This window comes from Vigna unguiculata, chromosome 1 (assembly GCF_037176805.1).
Source record: "Vigna unguiculata cultivar grain cowpea cultivar isolate G323 ecotype 2 chromosome 1, ASM3717680v1, whole genome shotgun sequence".
Taxonomy (NCBI): Eukaryota; Viridiplantae; Streptophyta; class Magnoliopsida; order Fabales; family Fabaceae; genus Vigna; species Vigna unguiculata.
The window spans coordinates 4,514,599-4,528,163 of NC_140792.1; the positions used below are offsets into that span (position 1 = coordinate 4,514,599).

A 13,565-nucleotide genomic window follows, 5' to 3' on the forward strand; every position below is an offset into this window, starting at 1 on the left:
TTTATCAACAAGTAAAGCACTTAATTTATGTGTGCTAGCATACATATTGTATAAATCTCTAAATATACTTTGCCTATATACATACATATCCTATAGATTGCAGAATGCAAACTTCATATGACTTATGTAACAAACAAACCTTTTAGGTTATACTAACTAAATGTACATCATCTTACCTACTATCACTGACAGCAATTGGAAAATATCTCAGGAGAAAGACATTTGTGTGGCTAAACCATCACTCTTGAGATGCAGATGACAAGAAGTTATCCACTGTCTCCACAGTTTGTCCTTCATTACTGGTCAAGTTATTTGCATCTACATCACAATCTACAATTTCAGGTTGGCAGTTTCCTTCCCATGGACTCACAGACTTTCCATATGCACAAATGTTGGCCTGTGATGATGATCCTGCATGTGGATGGAAGCATGTCATGTTGTTCTGACACTCAAGGCCAATTGTTCTTGCAGTAGAAAGCAAACCAGCATTCCCTTCTTTGGAAATGTAAGAGTTACACTGCTTTTGAAAGGGGAAAGCACCCAATTCACTGTCTATTTTCCCCTTGAGGTGTGCCAAAATGCTCCTCAACCTTGCCAATTCTGCTTCAAGAAGTGCTTGCCCTTGTAGTTTCCTTGCTAGTTGCTGATTCACCAAACGCAATTTCTTAACTTCCTCCTCCAAGTATGCAGTGTGAGCCTTCTTCTTCTCCCTATACTTTCTAACTGCTTCTCGGTTGCCAGAAGGCCTTTTTGGTTTGGAGTTGGTGTGGTGGTGCTCCTTGTGGTGATCATCTTCAGGTGCAAAAATTTGGGTGTGAGTGTGATAGCATGTGTGTGTGTGAGCAGCATCAGGGCCAGGTGGGTTGCAAGTGTGAGTGTGGGTGCATGTTCTGCTGCTACTCCTACATAATTCAGGAACTGTGTTCACAGATGTTGAAGCCTGAAAACTGCTAGATGACTCTGGATTCAGAAATAGAACATTGTTTGAAAGCTTATCAGAAAGCTCAGCATTTCCATCATCCATGTGTTCTTTCTGCACCCCAAACGAATAATCAGCAGAAGTCTCTCAACAAAAGGGTGCGTCTGCAACATCTATTTGAAATTAACTACCACTATGACATGAAAATGAAACAGAACACAAAAAACCTTCCCAATATATTATGTAAATCAGAGGCACACAGACTTAATATGGAATATATGCAAAGAAGCATATACCTAGAACAAAAACAGTCAAATAATTCATTTTGAGGGGTCCTGATCAAGGAATATATATATATATATATATATATATATATATATATATATATATATATATATATGACTAAACAATTGCCCAGGAATTATGTCAAATACTATTCTCCTCAAATTTAATGTTGGGTGACAAAGCTTCTCAAAGAAGCTTATTTGAGCAAAGTAAAGATTGCCCAGTTGGATTCTCTTCCCAATAATACAGCACAGAGCATAAAGGAAAAACCTTTTTTTTTCAAAATTGAAGTTAGATGAAAGGGAAGAGAGAATCCAAGGTGTAGTGGAGGCAAGATGGCACAGAATAAGAGTAGCCAAAAAACATGATGAAGAGTCATGTGAAAGAGCCAATAAAGGAACAAGAGTGTGCTTTCTTTGTGTTAGAAATTAAGAATCAAACATAGAGAGATTGGATTGGTTTACCTGGCCCTTGGTGGCACCAGAAGCATGACTGTTTGTTTTATATGTACCTTTCAAGATTCGTTCTTGGTAGGATTCAGGCCATGAAAAAGGGTGAGCTTCTGAGAAGTCTATGCTTTGGTCGAGATTGTTCTTTAGCCTTAATTTTCGTGTTAAGGGTAAGTCTGAGGATTGTATTGTAAGATACAAGAAGAGGAACTATTCTTCCACTGATGGGACCTCCCTCGGGACATTTCTTCTTTGTAGGGCAGGGGGGAAATTGCGAATTTTTTTCCCAAAAAGTACGGTTGATCACTTTTTTTTACTTAAATAACATACTGAAATTTAAATTTACCGTAATGACAAGATTTTTATTTTCAGTTGAAAATTTAGTCTTTGGTAGTCGAATTTTAACTTATGATGTTTTTTTTTCTTTTTATTTCAAGTTAGAATTTGGTTTCCAAGCATTCGAATTTTGAACTTGGTTTTTTTTAAAAAAATAAATTAGAATTAATTTTTTAAAATTTTTGTAATAAAATAGATATAAGATTTATTTTTTATCTTTTATCTTTTGTAAAAATTTTACATTAAAGGTTAAATATATATTTTTTAGAAATAGATATAGTATTGTATTTTTAGTTATTTTAGGTATTATTTGAAAGAAAAATAATAATAAATTATATTTTTTTCTTTTCAAATTTGTTGATTTAAAAATAGATTTTATATTGTGTAGTAAGTTATTTTATGAGCAATTTGAAAATATAAAAGTCAATTTAATTTAATTTCATTTTTTTATAATTTGTGTAATATTAATTAGGTATAAATACACATTTGGTACCCAAACTTTTTCGGAAAGTTCAATTTGGTACCTGAAATTTAGGAATATTCAATTTGGTACCCAATTTTCTAAAGAGATTCAATTTGGTCATCTCCGTTAAGTTGGAGTTAACACCATGTTCGTACAGGACACGTGTCAAGCCATAAAATTTTTATTTTTTTTTTAATTTTTTTTTCAAAAAAATTATTTTTTTTTTCAAAAATTTAAAAACTGCCACGTGTTAGTTTATCATCGTGCCACGTGGCAGCTTACAATCATGACATGTGGCAGTGTAATAGTTATTTTCAATTTAGTACCCTAATTTAAATTTTTGGTTCAATTTAGTACCCAAATTTTTTAAAATGATCCAATTTCGTCCTTTCCTATTTGAGACCAAATTAGTAAATAAACTTAATTATAACTTATATAAACATGTTAAAATAATTATTTTGAATTTATACATCAAATCACTACACCTAAATATTCAAATTATTTTAATCATGACAAGTGTAAAAATTTCATGTATAAAAAATTACAAAGGTTAAAATGTAAAAAATAAAATAATTTAAGTATTTAGGTGAAATGATTTGATGTATATATTAGAAAAAGTTATTGTAACATGTATATATAGGTTGTAATTAAACTTATTTACTAATTTGGTCTCAAATGAAAAATGACCAAATTGGATGATTTTAAAAAATTGGGGTACTAAATTAAACCAAAAATTTAAATTAGGGTACTAAATTGAAAACAACTATTACACTGCCACGTGTCATGATTGTAAGCTATCACGTGGCACGATGATAAACTGACACGTGGCAGTTTTTAAACTTTTTGAAAAAAAAATTAATTTTTTTTGAAAAAAAAATTAAAAAAAATTAAAAATTTCATAGCTTGACACGTGTCCTGTACGGACACGGTGTTAACTCCAACTTAACGGAGAAGACCAAATTGAATCTCTTTAGAAAATTGGGGTACCAAATTGAACATTCCTGAATTTCGGGTACCAAATTGAACTTTTCGAAAAAGTTTGGGTACCAAATGTATATTTATACCTATTAATTATTTTTAATAGATGTTTATAAATATTAAAATTACAGTTATCTTTTAATTTTTGATAATTTTAAAAATTGTATATTATAAACATTGGAAATTTGTTAAAAATATTTTAAAAATGATGGAAATAACTAAAATAATTTAAAAGCATTTCATTATTGTATTTTAAATAATTTTGTTATTTATTTTTGGTTTATGTAAAATAAGTAACAATAAAAGATAATAAGAAAAGATGTACCATTGAATTGAATGAAGTATAAGTTTATTGAACACAATTAAAAGTACAACATAAACTAAGTGGTTTGATGTGAATCATCTAAGTGCAGGGTTATTAGGACAATGATTTCTTGTGTGTCCTTCAGTTCTACAAAAGAAACACTTTTTTGATTGTCTTCCTTCCTTAATGTCCATCTCAGTCCTAATTCTACTTGATTTAGGACGATCCCTCTCGCTCCTTTTTGTGGTAGGATGAGGCCAAACCTGTGGCCCTTGGTATGTTGGCCAATATTCTTCATGTCTTAACTCGCCAAATAAATTGTCATATACTTTCATGATGACATCCAGCCTATAATGGGGACTTATGTACATGCTGAAGTCGTGATGTGCATGCTTGCAAGCTGCAATAACATGTGAACATGGTAGATGTATTTTTTGAAACTTTCCACAATCGCACCACCTTTCATTTAATCTAACCACAAATTTTCCTGCAAGACGTACTTCTCTGGAATTGACCATCTCTTCCACTCTGAATCTTGTGGTATTTCTATCAAATTCAACGACATGGTGCGTGTTTGACTTGGAGTCCGCATCTTGTAGGAAGTTGGTCGCATATTCAGAGTATACATGACCAGCACTGGCCATTGTAGTTATTTGCCTACCTCTTTTTGTGAAGTATGTGTTGCACCTGGTGTACGTGGCCAATATTATGGATGAAATGGGAAAATTCCTTGTCTTCTTCAGGACAGAATTTATTGCTTCAGCTAGATTCGTTGTTACGTGACCCCACCTTCTTCCTCGATCATACGCAAGACACCACTGCTCCCTTGGAATTTGGTCTACCCAAGCTGCTGCTTCTGGGTTGTCTTCTCTAATGATGTTGTAGTAGTAGTTACATCGTGGCTCCGTCAATGCGTATGCTACAAATATAATTATAAGAAGAATTTATTTTCTAATAATGGGTGTGAAAAATTAACAACCAAAAAAATGAAAAAGACAAATTTACATATAATAACTTACCCATGTTGACGAGGTCCTTTTTCAGAGTTGTATTCTTGAATCTTTTTGTAAAATTTTGTGCAATGTGTCGAATACAAAACACTTGCACACAGTTCCCTTCAGTCCAGCCACTACTGGGCCTGTTGAATGTTGCACTGATTGAATTGTGGCGGTCTGACATTAAGCACAAATTTTGTTGAGGCGTAACGTGTGTCCTTAGGTTTTTAAGGAAAAAAAACCAAGTTTCGGCGGTTTTACCCTCTACTATAGCAAATGCAATGGGAAAAATGTTATTTCTCCCATCTTGTGCAACAGCTACTAGAAGGGTGCCCCTATACCTTCCGTAAAGGAAGGTTCCATCCACTTGCACTATTGGTTTACAAAATGGGAAGCCATCAATGCATGGTTTGAATGTCCAGAACACTCTTCGAAAGTGTTGTTGGTTTTCTACGACCTCCTCCCTGTTTATAATTGGACTGGTTTTCAACTTGTATACAAATCCAGGCAAATATGTTTGCATGACTTGTAGTAGGCACGACAATCAGTTGTAAGATTGTTTCCAATTTCCGTACACATCTTCAATTGCTTGTTGTTTTGCTAACCATGCCTTTCTGTAGGTTGTGTTATATCCCATAGAGGTTTGGATGGAAGAAATTATTGTTGCAATTGGTGTGGATGGGTCTGACTCCACCATTTGCCTTACATGTTGAGATATTATTCTTGAACCCAGGTGCCTGTGGTCTTGCGTTATGAGTTGTGTTGCACATGTGTGCACACCTTCAACCTTTCTAATTTCCCACACTTGGTCCCTTGTACGTAATATTCCCTGACATTTCCAAGGACACACATGTTGCACACATTGCACCCTCAACCTTGTTGTGTTTGAGTGTGTGGTTTTGTAGGTGCAATGGTTTGTTATGTGGTACCTATTTAAAGCATCTAGAAGTTGTTCCTTTGTTTGAAACCTCATTCCTTGGGTCAGTGTATCATCATCGTTCTCAAAGTTGTCATGCAACATTGTGTGGTGGTCATAAGCATTTGGGAATTCCTGGTGTGGGGTTTGGTTGTATTCTTCATATAATTGGAAGTGTTGTGGTGGGTTATCGGGGACATGTGTCTGAGGGTGAGGGTGAGGGTATTGTTGTTGTATGGGGTGGACATCTAGGGTTTGGTCATGGTCATCATGTTGACCAAAAAGTATATTGTCCTCATCTTCGCTAAATGCGTCTAAGGATGCTGTAGGTAGACCTAGGTTTTCAACTTCTATGATAGCTGGAGGAGAGGACCTTTGGGTGTTGTGATGTGCGGGAGTTTGAAAAATATTTGAGGTAGATGAACCGGTTAGTAGTTCGGTATATGACTTTATATCATTTCCCCAATCCCCTAGGTAGGTAGTGTTAAGGTAAAATAGTTCTTGTTGCGGTTCGGTGTTTGGATGTGGATGATGTGCATCAAAATGTGTTAAAGAAATATTTTCAAAAGGTCTCGTACCTGAGTTGTAGGTGGTGCAGAGTTCAATAGATGTAACAGTTGGGGTGGCCTGTATCATGTCGAAAGCGTCGTCTAAGTCGTTGTCATCTTGGATCTGAATGGTTGTGTATGTCACATGTTGGCCACAAACTTTAGTCAGAAATTTGAAGTGAATAAGTGGAACTCCATCCCTTGGATCTCTATTTGCCTTGTCCATTATTATGCGAATAAGTTTGGACAAGCTGAAACCTCTATGGATGTTGATCATGATTGTCTTTGCAGATGCAAAGTAGACACCAGTTTGAGCGTCACTGGCGATTTCTCCATCATCGTATACACAGACAAACATTGACCCTTCCATCTGAGGTTGTGATTGAATCTGACTTTTGATGATTTTTCAGAGCGAAGAGAAATTGCAAGATTAAGATTATGAGTTTAGAAAGTGAGGGTATTCTTTTATACCAAAATTGAAGTTATCATGCCACTTTCTGTTATGTGAACATGTGACTTGCACGATAGTTAATGTTATCATGTAAGTGGCACGAGCTTTTATGTACTCATGTGATTGACACGACTTCTTATGTACCTATGTGAGGGGCACGAATTATTATGAACCAATGTGACTGGCACGACCTCTAATGTTAGCATGTGACTTGACTACATTTTATAAGAGATTATCATTTCATTACCGCCATTTTGTAAGTTCAAATTCATTGAAATTAAAAGCTGCATAAACATTTGATGAAGAAGAACATCATAAATAAAAATACATACTTCAAATAAGAAAATATAAACCTCAATTTAAACTGAGGGACATGTTGAAGTTATTAGAAAAATCAAAATAAACTTCGTCAGGGATTGCATTGTTTTGCCTTGTTGTAATAAATGCCATTATCTCAACTGAAAGATGACATGCTTTTGTCATTCCCATGTCAAAAATGGACTCAACATCGTCATCTCCACACATCGTACAAGATCGGTAGTGTGTAATGTCGCCCGATATGAAGATCGGTAACCTGTAACGTAAGTCTACTTCATAGTCGTTTAATGTTGCACAATTGAATTCCTTGAGGATTGCCTGCTTAAGTTGGGACAGCGTCATGGTATTTGTTATGGTCACCCATGCCGTGTTGGAGCTAATGAATTTATCGAAATAGTTATCTTCAATATAGATGTTGCCATTGAAGTACACAAACACAGTGAATGTTGTAGATGTTATTGGGGGGTAGGAGTTTGCACTGACTTGATTAGATTGATGAATGAATTGATGAAGGACATTATTTATAGCCTGAATGGCTCAGTGTGGGTTACAACAATGACATTTTTTGTTTGTTTATGCTATTGGTTTAGATTTAAAGTAGACTAATCCAACACACAAGATTTAGATCCACTTTGTAGAACAACCTTGGATTTTTTTCCATAGTGGTTTGTGATGTAGTGATTTTCCCTATGTGTTACAGCTTTAATTATTTGGCATGTGATATGTCAGGTTAAAATTAAAATCACTGGACCTTATGAGTGGTAGGCTTTAGTCAATGTCATCACGTGATACCAACATCACATGCATAGTTAATATACACACTGCACGATGAATGTCAATCATGCTTTATCCCACTTTACTTTGTCACGTGAACCCACTTTAATGTAGGGGTCAAGATTTTTTTTTTGACTATCAAGTAACCAATCCGCTTATAAATTATTAGGTCGTTCAGTTCATAACCATAGCTGCTTATTACCAAAACAAGGATGGTGATCCATCATGAGAATAACATTCACAATAGTTTTCTTGTTGCTGTTAATTATGAAGGTCGCATTAATTGTGCTTTTTATGTGTCTACTACTATGAATTTACTAATGTTGAAAGAAGAAATTGCAAGCTATCATTGCTGCAGTCAGAGAAGAAGAGTCAAAGATGTATGGTTTCACAAGCCCGTGTTAGGAGAAGGGGACCAGTATGAAACAATTAAGCTCCTCACGGATGATGATGTTCACGACATGGTTGCCTTCTTCCTTCCACTCCCACATGATCTCCCAATGAAGCTTTCAGTGACCTTACATCCTCCTGAAAGTGACAACATGGATGCAATAAACTCAGCTACAGTCAATACTATCGATGACTAAAGCTTAGTTCTTTATGTGTTTGGGGAAGTCTGAATAGTGTGTTTAGTAATATTTATGATTAGTACTTAATTTCCATTAACGACTTTAGTGTGTGCAATGTAACGAAGTATTTGTGTTTACATGAACTTATTTTTTAAGTACTAAGTACCTATTTTTCGATGACATTATGTATGGATTAATATTTGTTGTCGTATCTGAAACTTATGTCATTGGTTTAATAACGTCTTCTTTGCATGGTGTACATGAAAAAAAAAGTCTCCTAAGTTAATTATGACTTATGTGGGGAGTTGTGATGGTAGAAATGGGGAGTTATGTTGGATATTTTGGTCATCAGTTGCAGTACTTTAAAAAAAGAAAAAATTAAATGTCACCACCAAAAGTTCACCCTATTTTTTTTTTAAATATGCACCTTTAATGGTGGATATTCAGTGCTTAGGTTAGGAAAATTGTATCAAGGAAAATGTGTGTCAGTGACTACATTATGTGATCACAAAACGATATTTTATTTTTTTTTAACCACTTTCAAGTGCAATTCATAATTTGGAACACTGCTCCCCACATATTAATTATTGACTCCCCACTTACGGATGACTTGAGGATTTAGACAATTGTTAAGTAAGACAAGCACCCACGACAGATAACAAAAATTATATGATGGAAATTTTGTTTAAGAGACTAAATTGTGTGATCACAATACCATATTTAAAGTTTTTTAAATATGCACGTCCAGTCCAGAATTTACAATGGTACTTCCCACATATTAATTTTTTACTCCCCACTTACGGATAAGTTGAAGATATTTAGAATTTTGAAGCACCACAAACATGTTTGATGGTGGATATATATATATATATATATATATATATATATATATATATATATATATATATATATATATATATATATATATATATATTTACAATACGATATTTTAAATTTTTAAAAAGATGCAGTCCAGGATCTACAACACTATTCCCTATATATTAATGCTTGACTCCCCATGTATGGATGAGTTGAGGATTTTGACAATTTTTAAGTAAGACAAGAACCCCTGTTAGTGAATGGAAATTGTAGGATGGAAAATTTATGTAACTAACTGAATTATGTGATTGTAATACCATTTTTATTTATTTTTAAAAATCTCCAACCTCAGAACATAATTTCGAACTTCACTCTCCACATATTAATGGTTGACTCCCCACTTACGGATGACTTGTAAATTTTGATAATTTTCAATAGCCACAAAGATCCACGATGGTCAATATTCAGTGTTTTGGTCATGGAATTTGGAAGACAAAATTTGATTAATTGACTGTATTGCGTGATCACAATTCGATTATTGAATTTTTTAAAAAGCTGCAACCTTGGAACATAATTTTCAACTTCACTCCCCACATATTAATGGTTGACTCCCCACTTACGGATGACTCCCTACATAATTTTCAACCTTTATGTTCAATGTCATCCAAATAAAACTTTTGCATGTTCAAATTTTGGGTCCTTTATTCCAAAAAATTAAACAGACAAAAGTATTTATCCCATCATTAAGACCACAAATAAAATTGTCAAAGACATTCACTTTACTTCATTCTCCACCCTTTTTTACAACTGAGGAACTATTGTCTGGTTAATTTATCTTCTCATGAATAAAATTTATTGGTATTCACGATTTTTTTTATCTTTGAGCCCGAATTCTGAAAAGGTGTATGCACCGTGTAGTCACCTTCATACAAGCTTTAGTCGCCATCATGTTATGCAAATAACATGTAAGATTAAGTCTGAAAAGGTCTTTACACATGACAGATTGTCAGATTCACATTAATGACCATTGACATGACAATACATCAACCTCAATCTAAGGGATGTCATTCGTTTGAGTAATCCAACGACTATGTTTTCACTCATGAAGTCTTGCATTGTCTATAAATGTTTAATGTTATTGTTTTTAATTCTTGCTATCGACAGAAACCTACAAAGACTGAAAAAAATGTTGCTATGGAGACAACAAAAGCATAGGGCTGCATACATTTCTTCTCAGGTATGTCAACTTCATTTCTTATTAACACACCTAAGTTTTTATGTTATCACATATTTTACTTCTTTGTTTAGGACACGGAAGGGAGCATTGTGTCGTCTTACTGTCACTCCATGCCTGAACCTCAACCAAGTATTGTGCCTATAATACAAGAAGCAGGGTTTGGCGGTGTGGCTAAATTGTGACATTTAAAGGTTGACCATAGTTTAGTCACTACCTTGGTAGAAAGGTGGAGGCCTGAAACACACACATTTCATTTTCCAACTAAAGAATGCACCATAACCTTGCAAGATGTCTCACTTCAATTGGGGCTTCCTGACGATGGACCCCCTGTCATTGGTCCAACTATGTTAGATTGGGACGAGATGTGTGAAACCTTATTAGGTATAATACCGATTAAGGGAGAATCGATTGTCGGTTCTATGATCAAACTAAAATGGTTAAGGGATAATTTGTTTCCTATAGATGAAAATTACAGTATTGAGGTCATTCATACACATGCTAGAGCTTATATATTAGGACTTATTGGAGGGGTTTTAATGCCTGATAAGACTGGGAATAAAGTACATTTAATGTACTTGAACTATTTGACTAATCTTCGAAGAACCAGGAGATATAGTTGGGGTTCGGCGTGTTTGGCTGTGTTGTATAGGGAGATGTGCAGAGCAACGGATGGACGTGCGAGGACTATGGGTGGATGTGCTTCGTTGTTACAATCATGGACATGGTTTCGGATGCCCTTTATTGCACCCATTTCAAGAGTTCCACCAACTTTTCCGCTAGTTTGCCAATGGAGCGGCGGTCGAGTACTGAACTACAGAAATGTCCCCCACAATGATTTAGTCAGATACCGGGCAAGGATATATCACATGCAACAAAATCAGGTAACATTTACCATTTCTATATTGATAAATGGTTGTAAATGAATGACTAACATTTTCAATTTTTGTTGTAGTTTATTTGGGTTCCTTATGAGGGTTTGGGCTCTATTATTGATGTTGAAGCATATCAGGACCAAGCAATATGCTTTAATTTGTTTTGCCATTGTGGAGTGGCACCAGTCAGACAGGGTGAAGTTGCAATTTCGGCTATCACAAGAGATCCCTGAAGAACCCAACAACCTTGATCATCTACATAAATTAGACATGAGGGGAAGGTAAGATGAGAACTGGGTTACTAGACATGCGCAATGGATAAAGGTTTGGAATAACCGGCATGACCTAACATTGAATGGACTACCGATGTTTGGGCCACTTCAACACACAATTGAGTACATGTCATGGTACATTTCAAAATCATTTTTGTATTTGTCAGTTCCACAAATGTTAAATGATCCTAGAATGCATCGTGCATCGACATCAGCAAATGTCCCTCCACCACAACAAACTAGGCATGACTTCAACACTCCACCTCCACCATCAGGTATGGAGGGAAGAAGGAATTCAATTTCTTCAAACACAAAACTAGGCATACGAAGTATGTTTGCAACTTATGATGAAACACCACCTTCTGCACAACCGTGGTTGCGTACATATCCTCAAAGTCCAAATTTCTTAGAAGGATTGGATCAGCCTCAAGAAGACTCAGTTTACTACGTCCACAATCCATATGCAGAAGCATCATCATCTATTGCGCATTATGATCATCAACCTCAGAAGGAACATGAACCACAACCTTCACATGTAGAAGAACCTATACTTGAAGTGCGTAGGAGGAACCCCACTAGAAACAGGCATCGACCACGGTGTGGAACTAGACACCACTACGATGATTAAAAGGACAAAGATGTAGTTTAATATTTTATTACATGTGAAATAGGTTGTGTTTATGTGTTTGTAAGAGTTTACCGTGTTTAACACAATTTAGAAGATCAGCAATGGAAAAATTTAATAATTGCAAATGCTTTATTGCTAAATAGCGAACAACAATTTCTTTAGATAAACTCAACAAGTTCAATGATCTTAAAGACCAATGTTACAACATACAAAAAAAAAAACTAAATAGGTACAAAGTTGTCACACTTCTCAACTTTCATGAAGTTGACGTAAAAAGATATTGTCACCGTAGGGACCATCATTGAGTGCCACTAAATGGCATGTTGAAGATCTTCGTCATTCCTTACAAAAAGGAACTCATCAATGCCTTCCGCAACAAATTTAGGAGGGACATGGTACCACAAATGGCTTAGTGGGGGCTCAGATGGTCCCATCAAATGACTTCTTATGATGATGCGCATATGATTAAGAGTAACCCCATTTGGAAGTCTACATAGGGAGAACCTTCCATCTTCAAAATCAATAGCAACATTAAAGGAATTATATGCATTCAACTCCTCAAATAAAACCATTTTTACTTATTATACTAGAGCACTCCACAACTTTCAAACTAAGGAACCACAACCTTAAATAGAACTGACTATCTTCACCTGGATAGCGTGCCAAGAAACATATTTACTCTCACCACTGTAAAAGCTGGCGCATCTTTGAAATAAAGGGCCTCAGTTGCACCTTCTAATTATGACAAGACCTATCAACTTTATTGGGAGGTGCCAAAGCTAATTTATTATATTACTCTTCTAAAAGGTAATAGATACTTCAATTGGGATAACGTACCAATTCAAAAATTTACTTTGACCACTGTAAAAGCTTATGCATATTTCAAATAATTGGCCTCACTTGCACCTTCTAATTATGACAAGACTTATCAACTTTATTGGGAGGTGCCAAAGCTGATTTATTATATTACTCTTCTAAAAGGTAATAGATACTTCAATTGGGATAACGTGTCAATTCAAAAATTTACTTTGACCACTGTAGAAGCTAACGCATATTTCAAATAATTGGCTTCACTTGCACCTTCTAATTATGACAAGACTTATCAACTTTATTGGGAGGTGCCAAAGCTAATTTATTATATTACTCTTCTAAAAGGTAATAGATACTTCAATTGGGATAACGTGCCAACTCAGAAATTTACTCTCACCACTGTAAAAGCTGGCGCATCTTTGAAATAAAGGGCCTCAGTTGCACCTTCTAATTATGACAAGACCTATCAACTTTATTGAGAGGTGCCAAAGATGATTTATTATATCACTCCTGTAAAAGGTGAAAGATACTCCAATTGGGATAACATGTCCATTCAAAAATTTACTTTGACTACTGTTAAAGCTTACGCATATTTCAAATAATTAGCCTCACTTACACCTTC

The 13,565-nt window shown here is 35.0% G+C and overlaps 1 protein-coding gene and 2 pseudogenes across 5 annotated transcripts; 1 reads left to right on the forward strand and 2 right to left on the reverse strand.

Moving 5' to 3' along the window:
- Positions 1-1,910, reverse strand: LOC114165225 (basic leucine zipper 24-like). 5 transcript variants are annotated; one of them, XM_028050061.2, is made up of 2 exons: positions 1,716-1,910; positions 1-1,033 (listed from the first exon to the last, which is right to left on the reverse strand). In XM_028050061.2, the coding sequence occupies exon 2, from the start codon at positions 1,022-1,024 to the stop codon at positions 239-241; it is 786 nt and encodes a 261-aa protein (XP_027905862.1). In that variant the 5' UTR covers positions 1,025-1,033; positions 1,716-1,910; the 3' UTR covers positions 1-238. The 5 variants fall into 5 exon arrangements, with proteins under 5 accessions (XP_027905862.1, XP_027905825.1, XP_027905782.1 ...); XM_028050024.2 differs by having other exon boundaries at positions 1-1,083; XM_028049981.2 differs by having other exon boundaries at positions 1-1,092; positions 1,669-1,910.
- A 1,919-nt stretch (positions 1,911-3,829) lies between these two features.
- LOC114187374 (uncharacterized) lies at positions 3,830-6,563 on the reverse strand (annotated as a pseudogene).
- Positions 6,564-10,471: 3,908 nt separating this feature from the next.
- On the forward strand, positions 10,472-12,133 carry LOC114187382 (serine/threonine-protein phosphatase 7 long form homolog; annotated as a pseudogene).
- The last annotated feature ends 1,432 nt before the right edge of the window (positions 12,134-13,565 follow it).

Bases quoted from the DNA above. Each gene is read 5' to 3' on its own strand.
- LOC114165225 (XM_028050061.2), bottom strand. From the start codon at position 1,024: ATGGATGATGGAAATGCTGAGCTTTCTGATAAGCTTTCAAACAATGTT.